We start from the raw sequence: 20768 nt of genomic DNA on the forward strand, positions 1-20768 counted from the left end.
TGTTGATTATCCTCGCAAAATTCCACATCCACAAATCCAAATTCTTACGCAAAAAAACCCTCTTTTTTTAATTTTCATTGTGAATTAAAACAGTATCTGGACTCTATTAAGTTTTCTACTAATTCAAAAGCAATCAAAACCATAAATGTATGTAAATGTTTTGGCTTTCTGTTATAATTTCATCCCCCCTGGTTGGTTGTAATGTGTTGTGCTTTTTGTTTTGTTTTTTATTTGAGTAATACTCTTTATATGTTATAATTCAACGTGAAATTGCATAATGTGAAGTTTTGTTATCATTGTACTGTTTGCAAATGTTAAAAAAAAAAAAAAAAAAAAATCAAAGAAAAAAAATTTGAATAATATACACGAAGAAGACCAACTTCCGGTATGGACTTCCGGTATGGATGGAAGTATGGCCGCACCCTTGTCGGCCATCTTGCCTGCAGCCAGGTCCCTCTCAAGTAAAGAAGAAAAAAAGAACAAACACAAAAAAAAAACAAGACTGTTTTAGATTTATTTAGATTAAATTATGATATATTATTAATGTTATATTATTTGTAAACTGCTGAAACTGCAAACTGCAAAAACTCTGTGGCATCTTAAGAGAGAGCACAGAACTTTGAGCAAGTAGTACTCACTTTTAAATTTAGTTTCCCAAAAAGTCAGATTTCTTTCAAAAACAGTGGACTGAGCTGAGAAAAGTTACAGCAGGAGTCACAAAGTTAGTCGTTATCAGCATTAAGCTTTTTAATCCTTCACAGAAGTTAATTTACCTCTGAAGAGAATCTAACGTGCCACTTAAATTCAGGATACAAGGAGCATTACTTTTTACATTTTACATTTTTTTGCTTTATTCAAGACACCAACACAAAAGCATATTTTATTTAATTTATTAAGGTGACAATTTCTATATTACACATATTTCATGTACATCAGGAATTAAACATGGAAAAGAAAATAGAGCATTACCATAAACTTCTTATTAAAACTTCTCTTTTAAAAAAGAAATATTGTTATTGACACCATTTACAACTTATTTTCATATACAGGAGAGTGACAGTGGTTTAGTTTAGATATAGAGGGAAAAAAACCAAAAGGAGCAATGCTTAATGATGTTCACATAATTACGCAGTTTATCAATCTTTCTGGGCTCTGGTTCTGAGCCCGGAGGGTTGGACAGCGTCAGGCGACAGGCTCCCGCCGCCACTTTCTTGCGTAATGTGCGCAGAGATTTCAGAGAATGATAGGCCTTGTTTTGCCATATCTAAAATCATCTGTGAGTAGGGCTCCAGAGACATGCTGCTGATGTGCGCTCTTGGTTGGTAAAGAACAGCTCATTCGCGCGCTTGCTTTGTAAATGCCAGCTTCCGGTGCACGAATATGAATAAACGGTTGTTTTTGGTTCGTTTTTTCGTTCCTGTTGACTAGTGATTTCATTTTTCTTATATGAAATAGAAAACGAAAATAAAAGCGTATTTTGAATCTTTGTTAAATCATATTAACACAGAAAAAGAAAAAATGCAGTGTAATTCAATATTTGTTTTTTGTTTTAAAAGGAAAATCAAATAAACCAATCGTTTTTTGTTTTTTGATTCCCACTCATGACGGAAAAATCCAATGACCAAAAGATACACTGACCATGAAACTGCAGTGATGTTGTGACAGTCCGTTCAGCTGCAGCGTCCAATCAATAACATGTACTGAACTCTAACATACTGGAAACGAATATGAAATAGAGAAAAGAGTTTTCCACTCGCTGTTTTAATTCCCAATTTTTATTTTCAAACACATCAATGAAATCGGATAACGGATAACGGATAATGGATAACGATCCGTTTTCTGTTTTCCGTTTTTTATTATCAAAACAAAAGATGGGAAACGGATTATATTTATATTTTTATTTTGTCATTTCAAAACAAAAAACGGATGGCCGCGAAGTACACGGACCATGAGGTCTACCGGCCGATAAAGCGCTTCAACACGCACGTGGAAACTACGGTGTTGAAAGTCTGGACCTCCCGTCTGCGGGAAGGAACATAAAAAGGGCTGAGATTTTGCTAAATAACACCGCCAGAATCAAACGTTCCTCCGTTACCACACAATTATTAAAATTTTACACTCCAACATGGCAAAAAAAAACCACAAGAACCCGGTGTTTTATTATTTCAGGGGTGAAAGGACTAATGAAAGGATCCAACATGAGCACAATCTTCACCTCGCCGTCACATTTTTAAACTTCATCCTCATACATTTCTACGATGTTATTCAGTCCAAACGAAACGCAGCCGACGGAAGACGAGTGTTTGGTGCAACGGGACGTTATTCAGAGGTAATGTGTTCTGCAGGTGAAATAAGCGCAGACTAAACTGTTAAAATACTGCATTCTGTCTTTTTCTAGGAGTATTGCTAATTTTTTATTTTATTTGTTAATTTTCCTTCTTCACGTCGAGGTATTCTGTGGCGTTTTGACGAAGTCGAGGAAGGAGCTCCATCAGATTCAGATGCTACAAGTTTACGAAGAGCTACATGCTGTTTCTCAAGTAATGCATCAAAAACGCCTTAAAATTTGGAAATTTGATTTGGTTTGACCTAGTTTTGGTGTTTTATCTGTTTTTAGGGTTTGTTTAAGTATTAATAATCTTAATAATAAAAATGAATTAGATAATAAAGCATTTCTCCAGGATCTCGTTTTAAATCAAGATCGCTCTGTAAATTAAATTAAAAAGACAGAAGATGTAAAATGTTATTATAGCTGAAATTAAAGATCCGTAAAAGGTCTTACAGAGTATACTCTAACGTTCAATCATTAGTACGGATGCAGGTTAAAGTGTGAGTCTTATTCTAATGCAGCTGGATCACGTTTAAAAATAAAGAAAACACTAAAACCACACCTTCTCAGTCTATTATTATTATTATTATTGCTGAAACCAGTGCTCCTTGTGATCACGCGTTTGTGAATCTACTGATGTCACGACGGCTGACATTCTCAGAGATGGGAGCAGCTTTTGCATTTCAGTTTTAAACTCTAATTTTTCCCACATCGATCAGGCTGTGAGCTCCGTGAACAGGGCAGATTCCCGAATCCCAAATATGTGCCGGTAATGCAGGAAAAGCTCCCAGAAAGGTACCGGCAGGTGCGTACATGCATGATTGTGGACTCCCAGATAAGTCCTGCCTGTTCTGCAGAGGCTCCCCGTTTTCACCGACTCTTGCACCCGGTTCTCAAACGATGGATCAAACGATGGATCACTCCTGGCCGAAGCCTTCCGTCTCCTCGATCGCAAACATCAGCTTCTCTTTCAGCTGCTCGTAGCTCTTGTAAGGCGGCAGGTCCAGTCTGTTGGTGCTAGGGAGGAAAAATTGACAACATTTCAGCTTAGCATTAGGCTTTTCCTCCTTTATTTTAGAGCGGGGATGGTATCCCCCCCTGAAATAAAAACGGTCCAAATCATCCCCCCTGTAAAACTGCCATCCCCCTTTTCCATCCCTTATGTCATTTCATCAATGAATGTGGTTTTACTGCTATTTCAACATTTAGAGTCATCACCAGAAAAATAACTTATTTGACAATTTTCACCTGTTTCAAGTAAATTTTCACTTGAAATAAGTAGGAAAATCTGCCAGTGGGACAAGATTTATCTTCTCATTACAAGCAAAATAATCTTGTTCCACTGGCAGATTTTTCTACTTATTTCAAGTGAAAATCTACTTGAAACAGGTGAAAATTGTTGTTTTTTCCAGTAATGAGTCTTGTTTTAAGTGTAATGAGATTTTTTATTTTGACTAAAAATGAGACATTTTAACTAGAAATAAGACAAATATTCTTGTTAAGATTTTGAGTTTTTGCAGTGATCCATGTTACTTATCCTGTGAAGGACAGAGTCATATTGATACGTTCAGAAAAGTGTTTTTTATTGTTGTGTTTTGATGTATTTGATGTAAGCCCAGTGGATATTTAAAGCTTACAGAAGGCTGCATTTAACTGCTGCTATGTCATTCCTGCAGTATTTCTGCAGGTGTTTTGGTCACTGCTATTATTTGTAATATATTATATTATTTGTAATCAGCACTAATTATCTGTCCCCGTATGATAAAATCCACCATCCCCCCTGATTGTTTTTTACAACTCGAGTACTGGTTCAGACCATGTGGGGGCAAAAAAGATCTGCTGTGTTGACATAAGGGCTCTTACAGCATTTTTTTAATTCAAGATCTTTTTATTGAAATTTTCACAAAGTAAAAAAGGTGAAATGCTGCATGTCAATTACAAATATTTTGAGTAGGCATGGGCATGTTAATCATAGCATACACCAGTGTACAAAATATAAAAAACAATTAAACAGTATGAAAAAATATAAAATAGTAACAAAAACAAACTACAGACCAAACTAATCCCTCCCATGTCACTGCCAGATTACTAATCACAATATGAGGTCACTCTAACATCAAAAGCCTGCACTAGGAATACAAAAGAAATATGAAGTATAGTTCACAGGGTCTGGAATGCTTCTAGAAAAGGTCCCCACACTTTCTGGAACTTATTTGATTGCTGAAGCGAGTATCTAATTTTCTCCAGTTTTAAGCAGGACATGATGTCTTCCAGCCATTGTGCACGAGTAGGAGGGAAGGGATCCTTCCACCTGAACAGAATTGCCCGACGAGCCAAAAGGGAGGCAAAAGACAAAGTGTGCCCCTGTGCAGTGGTTAACTTACTTCCTCCCTCCATGACCCCAAACAGGGCAGTCAGTGGGTTTGGTTCTAATCTGATTTTAAGCACCAGAGAGAGAGTATGAAACACTTCCATCCAGTACTTGTTTAGACATGGGCAGGACCAGTACATGTGGATGAGAGAGGCTTCTGCTACCTTACATCTTACACAGTATGGACTAATATCTGGGTACATGGAGGATAACTTTGCTTTGGAAATATGAGCCCTGTGTACCACTTTAAACTGAATTAAGCAGTGACGTGCGCACAGGGAGGTTGTATTAACCAGTTTGAGTATGGACTCCCAGGTATCCTCTGATAAGGGAAGCCCTAAGTCCTGCTCCCATGCTGCTTTGAGTTTATCTGTAGGGGCACTCCTAAGATCCAGCAACATGCCATAGAAAGACGAAATGAGCCCCTTTTTGAATGGGTCTGTGGCAAGAACCTTGTCAACTGTGGTCAAGCCTATCGATGCACCAGGGCTGGGTGTCTGGGAAAGAACAAAATGTCTAGCCTGAAGATACCTAAAGAAATGTGATTTTGGAAGGCTGAATTTACTACTTAACTGCTCAAAAGATGCCACGGTGCCGTCTATGAACATATCTCTAAAACGATTCATACCCCTCCTGTGCCATTCCTGGAAGGTGGGGTCCTCAAGGGATGGTTTGAAAGAGTGATTTGATGCAATGGGGCTAAGAAGAGAGAAGCTGTGAAAACCAAAAAACTTCCTAAATTGGGCCCAAATTCTAAGAGAATGTTTAACCACTGGGTTTTTGATTGATTTAAGTGAAGGAAGTGGAAGTGAGGAGCCGAGTAGGGCAGGAATTGACAGGTCATCAGTTGGATGTAACTCCATCGCCACCCAGTCAGGGCGGTCAGCGCCGTCGCAGTAGAAGGACCAGAATGCAAGGCAGCGCAGGTTAGCAGCCCAATAATAATAACGAAAGTTTGGGAGGGCCAGACCACCTGCAGACTTAATTTTTTGAAGGTGAGTTTTGTTCAAACGTGGCCGTTTACCCCGCCATAGGTATGAAGATATAACTGAGTCAAGGGACTGAAAAAAAGAACCAGGAATAAAGAGTGGTAAGGTCTGGAAAAGGTACAAAAATTTAGGTAAATTTAGGTCATTTTAACTGAATTGATGCGACCCACAAGAGACATTGACAGGGGTGACCATTGTGTAAGGGTTTGTTTGGTCTCATTTAACAATGAGATAAGATTCTCTTGGAGCAGGCCTTTGTGTTTCCTTGTCACAGATATGCCTAAATAGGAGAATTTGTCATTTACGATTTTAAAGGGAAAATTGGAAAGGTCTAAAGCATGCGATTCGAGATTGGTAGGGAAAAGCTCACTTTTGCTGAGATTCAGTTTATAGCCTGAGAGTTTCCCAAACTGACTGAGAAGTGACAGCGCAGGGGGTAATGAGGCCAGAGGGTGAGAGATGAAAAGCAATAGGTCATCGGCATAAAGCGAGACCTTATGTTCCCTGCCACCTCTCCAGATACCGGACACATCCTCACAAGATCGGAGCGCTGTGGCAAGCGGTTCGATAGCCATGTCAAAAAGCATGGGACTAAGGGGGCACCCCTGACGGGTTCCACGATGCAGATTAAATGGTTTTGACCGTTGAGAGTTAGTACGAATTGAGGCTGTTGGGTGTAAATAGAGAAGTTTAATCCACAGAGCAAAGTTCGGACCAAAACCAAACCTGTCCAGCACAGCAAAGAGATAATCCCATTGGACGCGATCAAATGCTTTCTCCGCATCCAGAGAGACAACGCATTCAGGGATAGCCTCAGAGGCAGAGTAGATAATATTGAACAGTCGCCTTGTGTTGAAGTAAGACTGCCTACCTTTAATGAAGCCAGTTTGGTCTTCAGATATAATTGTGGGGAGGGCATTCTCCAGCCTATGGGCTAGGACTTTAGCTAGGATTTTAGCATCTGTGTTTAAGAGGGAGATGGGCCTGTAGGAGGCGCATTCAGTAGGATCCTTCCCTTTTTTAGCTATGAGGGTGATGCAGGCCTCCGAAAAAGAAGGAGGGAGGGAACCGTGGCTGAAGGATTCTGAAAGAACTGTAGATAGCAATGGGGAAAGCAGAGTAGAAAATTTCTTTAGAAATTCCGCCGGGAAGCCATCAGGGCCAGGACATTTACCCGACTGCAGTGAAGAAATGGCTCGAGTAATTTCCATCAGGGATATCGGTTCTTCTAATGTCTTCCTTAGATCTGGTGAAAGACTGGGAATACTAAGACTATTTAAAAAGTCAGCAATCTCATCTCGATCAGTCTGAGATTCCGAGGTGTATAGCTGGGTATAAAAGTCCCTGAATGCTTCATTTATGAGTAAGTGGTCTGTAGTTACATGGCCATTTGGTAATCGAATCTTAGAAATATTTTGTTTAGCCTTAGAGCCTTTAAGTTGGTTGGCTAATAATTTGTCAGATTTGTCTCCATAAACATAAAACCTGGTTTTACTTTTCAGAAGTGACTGTTCAATTGGGTGAGTGGTAAGCAGGTCAAATTTAGTTTTAAGTTCTAGCCGCTTTTTGTAAAGATCTGGGGATTTAGTCCGAGAATATTCTTCATCGACCTCTTTGATTTGGCGGGCAAGGTCTGATCGCTCCCTATAAGATTTTTGCCTCACCCTAGCAGTGTAGGATATAATCTGTCCCCGGATATAAGCCTTGAGGGAATCCCAGACAGTTAGACTAGACATTCCTGGAGTCATATTCGTGGATAGGAAAAAGGCTATTTCCGTTTCCATTGATTTAACAAAATTTGTGTCCGACAGCAGAGTTGAATTGAATCGCCACTGTCTGTCTCTCTGAGGTAGGTCAGGAAGGGACATGGTTAGAACCACAGGAGCGTGGTCGGAAATGACAATGCTCTGATAAGCACAGGAATGAACCAGGGGAATCAGTTGATTATCAATAAAAAAATAATCAATCCTCGAGTATGTGTGGTGCACTTGTGAGAAAAAGGAGTATTCTCTGTCACATGGATGTAAAGAACGCCACACATCACAAACACCGTAGTCAGAAAGGAACGCCTGAATAAGACGGGCTGACTTACTTGCTGTGCCGGGGTTGGTAGAGGATCGGTCTAGGACTGGGTCGAGCCAGCAATTAAAATCACCACCCAGTATGAGAGAATATGTATTAAGGTCAGGGAGCAGTGAAAACAGTCGTTCAAAAAAGACTGCATCATCTGAATTAGGGGCATAAACGTTCACAAGTACGACCAATGTATTGAATAATTTCCCAGAAACGATCACGTAGCGACCAAACTTGTCAGAAATCACATTGTGCTGCTCAAATGAAACATCCTGACTGATCAGAACTGAAACTCCTCGGGACTTAGCTTGAAAGGAGGAGTGAAATCTCTGCCCTGACCACCTCGGGAACAGGCGGCTATTATCAGAACTGCGAATATGAGTTTCTTGTAGAAAGGCTATTTCTGTTTTAAGGTGTTTTAGATGTGAGAAGATCCTTTTCCTCTTAACAGGGTGATTCAGACCCTTAACATTCCAGCTCACCAACTTCAAGTATCTACTCATAATATCTAAGAAGAAAAATTTAGGTGTGCACAATGACCTAGGCAAAAAAAAAGAAAACGGAAAGGAGGTTGAATGTGACCCACATTAAGTAATGAGTTGAAAAGAGTTAATGCAAAGTTTCTGGCAGTGACATATCCCCCCGACCCACCCACCCCAACTAAGACAGCTGCTATAGAAAAATAAAAAAAAAGCAGCAAGCTCTTCAAAACAAACAAAGTGCAATAACGCATCTTCCTATCCTACACACTAATAGCTTTTGCTCCCGTATCATGGGTGTATACATATTAGCACCTTAAAACGTGTAGATATAAATAAAAAAAAGAAATACCCTCTCAAATCTTGACCTGTAAGTCCCGATATGAGCCCAGAAATATTTGTACAAAAATATAAAATATAAAACGTCCGACTTAAGCAGCGTAAAAGTAAGGTTAACAGCTTACAATTATTACAAAACTTATAGGTAAATCGGAAAAGCTTTTTTTTTTTTTTTTTTTTTTTTTTTTTCTCTCCCTCTTCACCACTTATTTTTCCCCTTCCCTCAAATAGCCAAAAATAACTGCAAATTAATAATATTTGCAAAGGGGCAGTCCAACTAACAACAGAGAAAATACTGGTTGTCGCGGGGGTACTCACCCTCCCCTCAGGAATAATGTGACTCACGTAAAAAAAAAAGAGAGAGAAAAAAAAGTCAGTCCGTGAGCGTCAGTGAGCCGCACCGGGCTGCAGGCGGAGCCGTGACAGCCTCCAACAGTCCCGTTACGGCGGGTTTGAAGCTTTGCTGCGACTCGTGATGAATTTGCGCGCCTCATCCATGGAGCCGATCCACTTCCTGGCCCCCCCGGACAGCGTGAGCCGGAGCCGGGCGGGGAAGAGCAGAGCCGGCTTCAGACCCAGCTGATAGAGCTCCGACATGACTCCGCTGTATTCCGCTCGTTGGCTGGCAACTTCGGGGCTGTAATCCTCCAGGACCTGGATGGGGTGGCCGCGATATTCCAACTTTCCTCTCCGGCGCGCTTCCCTCACGAGGATATCTTTCGTCTGGTACCGGTGAAGGCGGATGATGACCGGACGCGGTCTCTGTCCCGGGGCCGGCCTGGCGGCGAGCGAGCGGTGCGCTCTGTCTATTTCTGGCGGTGACGGCAGCGTATCGTTCCCGAACACCTCACACAGCAGCTTGGAGAAGAAAGCCGCCGGAGACCCGCTCTCGGTCGACTCCGGTAAGCCCAGGATACGGATGTTCTGCCTTCTGCTCCGGCTTTCCAAATCCACCACCTTGGCCTTCAGCCGAGCATTATCATCCCGTAGAGTCGAGCAGATGCCTTCAAGGTCCGTAACTCGCTGGCTGAGGTCTTCTGTGGCGAGTTCAAGGGACGAAACACGTTGGCCATGGTCCTCGACCGCGAGCCGCGTTTGGTCGAGTTTGGAGTCGAGCTGACTGAAAGTATTTTTGAACTCGGCGGCCAGGGCAGCTCGGTGTTCTTCCAGCAACGTGGTAATGGCCGCCAGGGTTAAGACAGCGCCAGCGTCGTCCTTCTTGCCCGACTTGCCGCTCTTCGAAGCCATCTCGGAGGTAAGTGGGCTCGTTCGAGACAAAAAAAAAGAAAAACAGCAACAGGGAATCCTTTTAAAGGAAAAAGTTTGAAAGTTTGAGGGCTTGGTGGTTTAAAAAGTTTGGCACTCACGGGAGCACTCACGAAACACGTCTACTCCATCTGCTCACCAACCGGAAGCCTCCTTACAGCATTTTTCACCAACATCTGTAATTCATTTTCTAACAGAAGTTTTTACAAACAGCATAATCTGAAGCAGTTATGACTAAGTTATGACATCAGGCGCTAACATGTACGAAAAGGTAAAAGTCATCTTTTCTAAAAAGATAAAGTTCAGGTGCATTTTGACCAAAAGTACCAGGTCAATTATTTATTTCGATTGTCATTCACTTTTTTTTTTTTTTTTTTACTTTTACCTTTCAGAGAAAAAATAACTTTTTCTGCTCTAAAACCAGAACTGAATTGAGAAGCGGACTGTTATTTTGTATTCAAAACAAAACTGAAACAGAAACTAAGGACATTTCTTTGGTATGTGATGGAATGATGGATGATGGGAAAACGAAGACCAAACGTCAGGTGTCCAAACTAGAAATGTGCTGTTTTTAGATTTTTGAAAACATTTTTTTTTTAATTATTATTCGCCTTTGGTTGTTATTACTTACAAATGCTGAAATTAAATACTGAGAATACTTGACCATGTGGGAGAGTTTTGCACTGCAAGCCCCACCCTGAACGTTTTGAGTAACCTCTAAAGTAAGACAGCACTTGGCTCCTGCTTCCTGCAGTGGAAAGAAAAATCTACAACTTAGATCCTAGAAACGATTTCTTTGGTGCAAAATGCAGGTTTTAATTTGACCTATGATGACTTATATGGGCTCAAATTAAAGCCATAAATATTTTGTATCTGTAAATAAACTTTGTACTTTTAGAAATATTTTGTACATGTGCAAAAAATATTTGTACTAGTAGAAATATGTTGTGCATGTGCAAAACATATTTGAACGTAGCTTTGTATATCCAATGTTGCACACAGACGAATTAATTCCACAGCTACAAAAATGTTCTACACATGCACAAAATATATTCTACAAGTACAAAGTTTATTTGAACCGCCACCTTACTGTGGTGGAGGGGTTTGTGTGCCCAAGTGATCCTAGGAGCTATGTTGTCGGGGGCACTTACGCCCCTGGTAGGGTCTCCCATGGCAAACAGGTCCTAGGTGACGGGCCAGACTAAGAGCGGTTCACAAAGCTTGCCATGAAGAGGAAACATCGGAGGACCGTTACGTCGCCCGGATCAGCGTCACCGGGGCCCCGCCCTGGAGCCAGGCCTGGGGTTGGGGCTCGTAGGCGAGCGCCTGGTGGCCGGGTCTTTGCCCGTGGGACCCGGACGGGCTCAGCCCGAAACGGCGACGTGGGCCCGCCTTCCCGTAGGCCCACCACCCGCAGGAAGGACCATGGCAGGCCGGTGCATTGTGGGCTGGGTAGCAGTCGTGGCGGGGCCTCGACGACCCAATCCCTGGACCAAAACCCTCACAGTGGGGACATGGAATGTCACCTCGCTGGGGGGGAAGGAGCCGGAGCTTGTGCGTGAGGTTGAGAGATACCGGCTAGAGATAGTTGGGCTCACCTCCACACATAGCTTGGGCTCTGGAACCCAGCTCCTTGAAGGGGGCTGGACCCTCCACTACTCTGGAGTTGCCCAGGGTGAGAGGCGGCGGGCTGGTGTGGGCTTGGTTATAGCCCCCCAGCTCAGCCGCCATGTGTTGGAGTTCACCCCGGTGAACGAGAGGGTCGCTTCCCTGCGCCTTCGGGTCGGGGAAAGGTCTCTCACTGTTGTTTGTACCTACGGGCCGAACAACAGTGGGGAGTACCCGGCCTTCTTGGAGTCCCTGGGAGGAGTACTTGATAGTGCTCCAACTGGGGACTCCATTGTTCTACTGGGGGACTTCAACGCTCACGTGGGCGATGACAGTGATACCTGGAGAGGCGTGATTGGGAGGAACGGCCTCCCCGATCTGAACCCGAGCGGTGTTTTGTTGTTGGACTTCTGTGCGAGTCACAGTTTGTCCATAACGAACACCATGTTCAGGCATAAGGGTGTCCATCAGTGCACGTGGCACCAGGACACCCTAGGCCGGAGGTCAATGATCGACTTTGTTGTCGTTTCATCTGACCTTCGGCCGCATGTCTTGGACACTCGGGTGAAGAGAGGGGCTGAGCTCTGATCATCAACTGATCACCACCTGGTGGTGAGTTGGATGCGCTGGCGGAGGAGGAGGTTGGACAGCCCGTGCAGACCCAAACGGATTGTGAGGGTCTGTTGGGAACGTCTGGCTGAGTCCTCTGTCAGGGACATCTTCAACTCCCACCTCCGGGAGAGCTTCTCTCAGATCCCGGGGGAGGCGGGGGACATTGAGTCCGAGTGGACCATGTTCTTTGCCTCCATAGCTGTTGACCTCGACTGGGGACATCGTCGGATGGTGGAAGGAATACTTCGAGGATCTCCTCAACCCGACTGACATGCCTTCCACTGAGGAAGCAGAGGGTTGGGGCTCGGAGGCGTGCTCATCCATCACCCAAGTCGAGGTCACCGAGGTGGTTCGTAAGCTCCTCAGTGGCACCGGGGGTGGATGAGATTCGCCCTGAGTACCTCAAGTCTCTGGATGTCGTAGGGCTGTCTTGGCTGACACGCCTCTGCGACATCGCATGGAGCAGGGGTTCCCAACCTTTTTTGAGCCAAGGACCAGCAGAAGTATAAACAAAAAGCTCAGGGACCGGTTGACAATTTATGTCAATTTTAATAAACATTTTAGAAAAAAACTATGCATTTTAAAATGCAGGCTATCATCAGCGACGTTAGCTGATGTTGTGGCCTTTAAAACTTGCTTCTGCAAATGTAACTCACGTTTTTTTCCTTTCGAAAAAATCCACTGGTTTGTCTTTGAGAGAAGGATGTTTTGTATTTAAGTGTCTTTGGAGCTTGGATGGCTTCATTGCTTCGTTGGCGAGCGTTTCTCCACATAAAATACATAGTGGGTTTGGCGCCTCCAAATCGCCCGTTGCAACAAATCCGTATTTTATATACATAATGTCGTACTTGCGATTAAAGCTTTTGCTTTTCTTTTTGGTAGGATTTTCTACTTGTTCATCACCATTTCTTTTACTCGAACAACCAGTAAAGAAACGGCTCATGGAGGTTTGCTGAGGTCCGCTCATCTCTGCAGCTGACTGTACCTAACCTGCAGCACCTGTGCATGGCGCTGTTCAGTCCGGTCGGGTACCAGAACTTATTGTCCGCCAAGCCATGACAGGGCTGCCACTCAAAGAAACATTTCGATTTATACAAGTTTTGGATGAAATTATATGACAAAAAAATGCAAAAATTGTTTTCTTAAATTTAGTATGAGGTTGCTTTAATTATGTGGCAAATGATAATAAACACGAGAAAGATGGGTACTTCAATGAAAAATAGATATTTTATTCAACTTTGCTGCTGTTCATACAAAAAGTAAATAAAAAACAACAATTTTTTTTCAAAGATTTTCACTTGAAATAAGTAGAAAAATCTGAGATTTTTTTGCTTGTAATGAGAAGATAAATCTTGTTCCACTGGCAAATTTTCCTACTTATTTCAAGTGAAAATTGACTTGAAACAGGTGAAAATTGTCAAATGAGTTATTTTTCTGGTGTTATTTTTCTGGTGATGACTCCAAATGTTGAAATAGCAGTAAAACCACATTCATTGATGAAATGACATAAGGGATGGAAAGGAGGGATGGCAGTTTTACAGGGGGATGATTTGGACTTTTTTTATTTCAGGGGGGATGATTCTGACCGTTTTTTATTTCGGGGGGGGATGATTTGGACCGTTTTTATTTCAGGGGGGGGATGATTCTGACCGTTTTTATTTCGGGGGGGATGATTTGGACCGTTTTTATTTCAGGGGGGATGATTTGGACCGTTTTTATTTCGGGGGGGGGATGATTTGGACCGTTTTTATTTCAGGGGGGGGGATGATTCTGACCGTTTTTATTTCAGGGGGGGATGATTTGGACCGTTTTTATTTCAGGGGGGGGGATGATTTGGACCGTTTTTATTTCAGGGGGGGGGGGGTGATTCTGACCGTTTTTATTTCGGGGGGGGTGATTTGGACCGTTTTTATTTCAGGGGGGGGATGATTTGGACCGTTTTTATTTCAGGGGGGGATGCTGGCTTTAGTTCTTCTGAGGAGGAGACGAGCAGCAGCAGCAAGGAGGGTCCATGAAATCCTCATGAGAAGACTTGAGAAGATTTGGGGGAATCCAGGCTCGTTGGAGCTACAGCTCCATGATGACCAGGTCTACTTCAGATTGAACAGGGAGCAGTTTGACAGCCTGTTGGGGAGTGGGTCCTCAGCAGGATGACAACAATCTTCTCTCCTATTGGTCGCACCGAGATGCCCTCACAGCGCGATGAAATTAAAAAATGTTCAATTCAGACGCAGGCAGGTGAAACGCCCGTGGCAGGTGGCCTCTCCCGCACCGCCAAGCTCGCCAGCAGAGCGGTCCACTCTTGCGCTGCGGCAGCACATACACAATGAATGGGAAAGCCGGCGGCGGTCCCGCTTTGCGCCCTCTATGTGAAAGGGGCTTAATACTGTTGGCCCCTGAAGGTTACATTTGGCCCCATAATGGCCCCTGTTTCAGAAAAATCCTAGAACCCCCAGTGCCAAGTTTTGTTACCCGCAACTGCGCTGACACGCAAAAAAAAGAAAAGCTGCTGAGACCCTGTCGTGCAGCGCTGCTCTCGGCAGAGATTGTATGAGGTGAAGTGAAGTGAGATGCCTCACTCCATTGGGAAAAAAACGTCTGGTGACAATTTTGATTATCGCTTTTTTGTCGACAACGTCGGCGAATCATTGCAGCCCTAATTATGATCGGAACACAAGCCATTCCACGGCCCGGTAGTAACGGCTCTACGGACCGGTACCGGTCCGGGGACCGGGGGTTGGGAATCACGGGCATGGAGGAAGGGGACAGTACCGCTGGGGTGGCAAACCGGGGTGGTGGTCCCTCTGTTTAAAAAGGGGAACCGGAGAGTGTGTTCCAACTATAGGGGGATCACACTTCTCAGCCTCCCTGGGAAAGTCTACGCCAGGGTACTGGAGAGGAGATTATGGCCGATAGTTGAACCTCGGATTCAGGAGGAACAATGCGGTTTTCGTCCCGGTCGTGGAACACTGGACCAGCTCTATACCCTCCGCAGGGTGCTCGAGGGTTCATGGGAATTTGCCCAACACTACATGTGTTTTGTGGATCTGGAGAAGGCATTTTAACCGTGTGCCTCGTGCCATTCTGTGGGGGGTGCTCGGTGAGTATGGAGTCCGGGGCCCTCTACTAAGGGCTGTCCGGTCTCTGTATGATCGAAGCAGGAGTCTTGTTCGCATTGCCGGCAGTAAGTCAGACTTGTTCCCGGTGCATGTTGGACTCCGGCAGGGCTGCCCTTTGTCACCGGTCCTGTTCATAATTTTTATGGACAGGATTTCTAGGCGCAGCCAGGGGCCAGAGGGGATCCGGTTTGGGAACCTCAGGATTTCATCTCTGCTTTTTGCAGATGATGTTGTCCTGTTGGCTTCATCAGACCGGGACCTTCAGCATGTGCTGGGGCGGTTTGAGGCCGAGTGTGACGCGGCAGGGATGAGAATCAGCACCTCCAAGACCGAGGCCATGGTTCTCCATCGGAAAAGGGTGGCGTGCCTTCTCTGGGTGGGTGGAGAAGTCCTGCCTCAGGTGGAGGAGTTCAAGTATCTCGGGATCTTGTTCACGAGTGAGGGAACGATGGAGCGTGAGATTGACAGACGGATCGGTGCAGCGTCCGCAGTTATGCGGTCGATGTACCGGACCGTCGTGGTGAAGAAGGAGCTGAGTCGAAAGGTGAAGCTCTCGATTTACCGGTCAATCTACGCCCCTACCCTCACCTATGGTCATGAACTTTGGGTAGTGACCGAAAGGACAAGATCGCGGATACAAGCGGCTGAGATGAGTTTCCTCCGCGGGGCGGCTGGACGCTCCCTTAGAGATGAGTTTCCTCCGCAGGGTGGCTGGACGCTCCCTTAGAGATAGGGTGAGGAGTTCGGTCACCCGGGAGGAGCTCGGAGTCGGGCCGCTGCTCCTTCACATTGAGAGGAGTCAGCTGAGGTGGCTTGGGCATCTGTACCGGATGCCTCCTGGACGCCTCCCTAGGGAGGTGTTCCAGGCATGTCCCACCGGGAGGAGACCCCGGGGAAGACCCAGGACACACTGGAGAGACTATGTCTCTCGGCTGGCCTGGGAACGCCTCGGACTCCCCTCGGAGGAGCTCGAGGAAGTGTCTGGGGTGAAGGAAGTCTGGGCATCCCTGCTGAGGCTGCTGCCCCCGCGACCCGGGAACGGATAAAGCGGCGGACGATGGATGGATGGACAAAGTTTATTTACAGATACAAAATATTTATGGCTTTAATTTGAGCCCATAGACTTACTCAATTAAATACCACCTTAAAAGCAAAAAAAGAAAACCTTTTAGCACAGTAGGTTTATAAATCGTACACGTGCTCTGCTGTCGATTGCGTGAACTCACCATGTGTCACTTCTGGGAAGCCAGTTTTCTTTTCCAACCTTCTGGATACAAAACTTCTGAGAGCCGTTGCTTCCTGTGAAGAGACGCCCGTTAGCAGCAGCTCCGTTACTTTGGTTAATTAAACACGTCATCGTGTGAGTGACGGTGACGCACAGGAACGTTAAGTTAACAGACGGTTTGTATAAAAACCAAAATAAAACAAAACAGCAATTGGAAAGCAGATTTACAAGAGTGATGTTCATGCATTAGCTGAATGTGGAAATAAATACAACATTTTTAGTTTTTCTGTTATTTTTACCCATCAGGTCGGCGAAACCTCCGACAGGCAGGCGACAAGTTCCAGTGACGAACTGCAGCAGCCTCATCCGTTTTTCATTGTCCATCTCCTTTATGAACTGCAGGGAAACAGCCGTTAAAACACATTTAAATGTCACTAAAAAGGTCAGTTAAATCAGAATGTTAATTATGAGGAAGACACACAACATCCTCCTAAACAAAAGACTGATTAAAGCCACTGTAGCAATTCCACTTCCGGCCACAAGGAGGGGCAGCATTCGTAACTCACTGGAGTCTTGCTGTTTTCCACTACTTTTGATTTTACTTCTATATTTTACCGTATAACCAATTTACCTTGTTTGGTATCATTTCTTCCAGCACAACCTCAAATATGTTCATTTACATTCATTTTTTATTTTTATTTATTTATTTTTTTTTTGACAAACTGTTTTGACACATTGGACCTAAATTCCCACAAAAACATAAAATCTGAGGAGGAAAAACTTTGCTAAATTTTTATATAGGTTTTTTTGTTTAAAAAGATCAAACAGCAATGTTATATATAAAAGGTTTTTCAATAAAATGCAGGCAATGCCTCACATGTTTTTTGGATTTCCAAAGTGAATGAAAACCTTTTTTTTTTATTTATTTATTTGAAATCAGGTGTCAAAATAAGATTCCACACAAATTATTTGTGCTATTCCAAAATCACTTCCTAAACATTTCCTGCCTGTAACAAGAAGGTTCCCATCACAGTCCTGACACCTCTAGGGTGTTTGTTTCTCCTGCCGTTTTCCACCGAGTGGCAGCGTCTCAAAACTCTATTTCAGGCCCACAACTTCCCTCTCTTCCCCAGCAACCAAATTTTGTGCATCGTCAGATAATTTTTTGATCAGCCATGTGGTGCATTTTTCCACCAATTAGGTTGTTTAGTCGTGACGTCACACCCTTTCAAAATACTGCTTCCGGGTCCTGCTCCTTGTCATTCAAACATGCCGCAGTGCTGTGTTCCCCGTTGTAACAACAGATCTGAGTCTAAGACACTGATACCACTGTCATTCTTCCGCTTTCCTTGCGACGAGAAAGAGAAGAGGAAATGGCTGCAGTTGATAAGAAACTCTGAACCTAATCCTGAACTTCAACAAATGTAGTAAATTTAAACATTGTCATTGAAATGCTGTTAAAACACGTTCAGATTATGCACCATATTAATTATTATTTTAAACTAACGTAGGTCTACATTCTGCAGCTGCACTACGATCCTGCTCACTCAGAAATATTAACATATAATCTACAATATTATAATAATTATGTTCCATCAGCGCGATCAATGACTTCATGAGTGATAGAGATCATTATTCATTGATCCTACGTGTCTAAAGCTTCATACCGATTATTTGAATTTAAACTGAAATAACACATTATGTGTAATAAACATTTCAGTGCAGGAGCTGCTCTAACAAACTGACAGCCGTCTTATGTTCACAGAGTCACAGAGTTAAAAGAAGGGCATGCAGAGGTTTGATTCTGAGCTGAGTGAATTCACGCTGTGTAATATTTGTATAAAAACCGCTGTTCAAAGAAATGACTGCTGCGCGTAAAAGCGGTAACTTTAGATAGTGCCGAGTAACAAACTAATATCCAGCCAGGATTTAGATTGTGACAGACAGTAAACCTCCGCTAATGAATGAGCTTCGTTACGAGCTTTGATACAGACTGAGTGAATGAGGAAATGAAACAGCGTGTCTGACTCTGTGAGAGGGAGGAGACAGAGAGAAACGCAGGATTTGTTGAAGAAAACCTGCTATAACGTTACTGACATATTACGTTTTTCATCTTCGTTTACATCAAAAGTTGTAGCAGTCCTATCCGTTTTTTAGCATAACGTTATCATCTTTAGATGTCAACTAACTACCGGTAGATAGCTTACGGCTAATTTATAACTCATCTCAACCTCGTAAACTCTCTTTTTCTGTGATGCTTGGACGCTACCCTTTATTATTCCACCAGGCAGAACAGCCACACTGACCACTCTGTTGGAATTAAATGAGTTTAACCCTTTTTTCACTCTCTCTGGTATCAGTGAAGAAAGAAGTGATTGTAAACAAGTTCACTGGGTCCATCATTGTCGTTCGTTTTGTTTATCTGTCAGAGCGTCAGGACCCGGAAGCCTTATTTTGAAAGGGTGTGACGTCAGACTAAACAACCTAATAGGAAAGAGCGTGTCAGGTTTTTCTTTTTTTCCTTTTGGTCCCGAGCACTTTCCTGAGAATTGCCCATTTTTAGTGTCTTCCTGCACCAAACGTGGTGGCAAGATTCAGGAAAAAACATGCAGTATATTATTTATCATAACTCTGGTTTTACTGAGCTTAGAGAGTTTAAAGTCTTCACTCTCGACTGGCTGAAACTACCTGGGAGGGAATTCATGAAAATCGTGCACTTGGTGACAAGATTTTGATATTTGGCATGGTGTTTGGACATAAGGTTTTCAAAAACCACCGCAAACAAATTGGGACGTCCCCCTAGTATGGGCTCAAATTAAAGCCATAAATATTTTGTATCTGTAAATAAACTTTGTACTTCTTTGTACTTCTACTGTGTAGAAACATTTTTTCAAAACTGAAAAATTGGGCGTGCAAAATTATTCATCCCCCTTAAGTTAATACTTTGTAGCGCCACCTTTTGCTGCGATTACAGCTGTAAGTCGCTTGGGGTTTGTCTCTATCAGTTTTGCTCATCGAGAGACTGAAATTTTTGCCCATTCCTCCTTGCAAAACAGCTGGAGCTCAGTGAGGTTGGATGGAGAGCATTTGTGAACAGCAGTTTTCAGTTATTTCCACAAATTCTCCATTTGATTCAGGTCTGGACTTTGACTTGGCCATTCTAACACCTGGATATATTTTTTGTGAACCATTCCATTGTAGATTTTGCTTTATATTTTGGATCATTGACTTATTGGAAGACAAATCTCCGTCACAGTCTCAGGTCTTTTGCAGCCTCCATCAGGTTTTCTTCCAGAATGGTCCTGTATTTGGCTCCATCCATCTTCCCATCAATTTTAACCATCTTCCCTGTCCCTGCTGAAGAAAAGCAGGCCCAAACCATGATGCTGCCACCACGATGTTTGACAGTGGGGATGGTGTGTTGAGGGGGATGAGCTGGGTTGCTTTTACGCCAAACATAACGTCTTGCATTGTTGCCAAAAAGTTAGATTTTGGTCTAATCTGACCAGAGCACCTTCTTCCACATGTTTGTGTCTCCCCGGTGGCATGTGGCAAACTTTAAACAACACTTTATATGGATATCTTTAAGAAATGGCTTTCTTCTTGCCACTCTTCCATAAAGGCCAGAATTGTGCAGTATACGACTGATTGTTGTCGTATGGACAGAGTCTCCCACCTCAGCTGTAGAGCTCTGTGGTTCATCCACAGTGATCATGGGCCTCTTGGCTGCATCTCTGATCAGTCTTCTCCTTGTATGAGCTGAAAGTGTAGAGGGACGACCAGGGGTCCGTTTCCCAAAGCAGGTTCAACAAACTCTGAGTCTAATCCTGAACTCTTAGTTGATCTACTCTGAGATCGGAAACTCTGAGTTTTTGGTTCCAGAACAGCAGATTTGAGGTAATTTACTCAACTCTAAGTAGTTTCAGCTGGAATTAAGCTTGTGCGTGAGGGAAATAAAAAGCCATCATCAGTAGAGCGCTGAAACAAGGATTCACCATGGCAACCGGCGACACAAAAGAGCGACGTACATTTTCTTTTTTTTCTTTTTAACTTTATTTATCATTTCAATTTACAAAATCCCTTTGAGGAAACATCAGTTTGCATCTCAAGATCCACATACTTCACGCCACTGGAGTTAGAAGTGTTAATACGTGCGTATGGTGAGTATGAGAGCATATTTTGGAAAAAAAATGACATTTTATTGTCATTTAGATCAGGGCCGTCAATTGGGTACGGCAGCTGCCACACCTCAGCTTCAGGGGAAAATGTAAATGTTTTTTTTTTTTAAATACATTTATGGAATTACTCTGTGTCTATTTGTATTGATTTGTTCTATTACTTAATACATATAAAATAAC

At 43.4% G+C, this 20768-nt stretch overlaps 1 protein-coding gene across 1 annotated transcript in view; it reads right to left on the reverse strand.

Moving 5' to 3' along the window:
* Positions 1-780: 780 nt before the first annotated feature.
* The window catches only part of LOC133457488 (E3 ubiquitin-protein ligase Itchy-like), an 82480-nt gene continuing 62492 nt past the window's right edge, over positions 781-20768 (reverse strand). The window contains exons 22-24 of the mRNA XM_061736820.1: positions 16710-16806; positions 16412-16484; positions 781-3346 (exon numbers count right to left, since the gene is read on the reverse strand). Of these exons, the coding sequence (XP_061592804.1) occupies positions 3247-3346; positions 16412-16484; positions 16710-16806 (270 nt within the window). The 3' untranslated portion in view covers positions 781-3246. The remainder of the gene's footprint in view (positions 3347-16411; positions 16485-16709; positions 16807-20768) is intronic.

This window comes from Cololabis saira, chromosome 12 (genome assembly GCF_033807715.1).
Source record: "Cololabis saira isolate AMF1-May2022 chromosome 12, fColSai1.1, whole genome shotgun sequence".
NCBI classification, from domain to species: domain Eukaryota; kingdom Metazoa; phylum Chordata; class Actinopteri; order Beloniformes; family Belonidae; genus Cololabis; species Cololabis saira.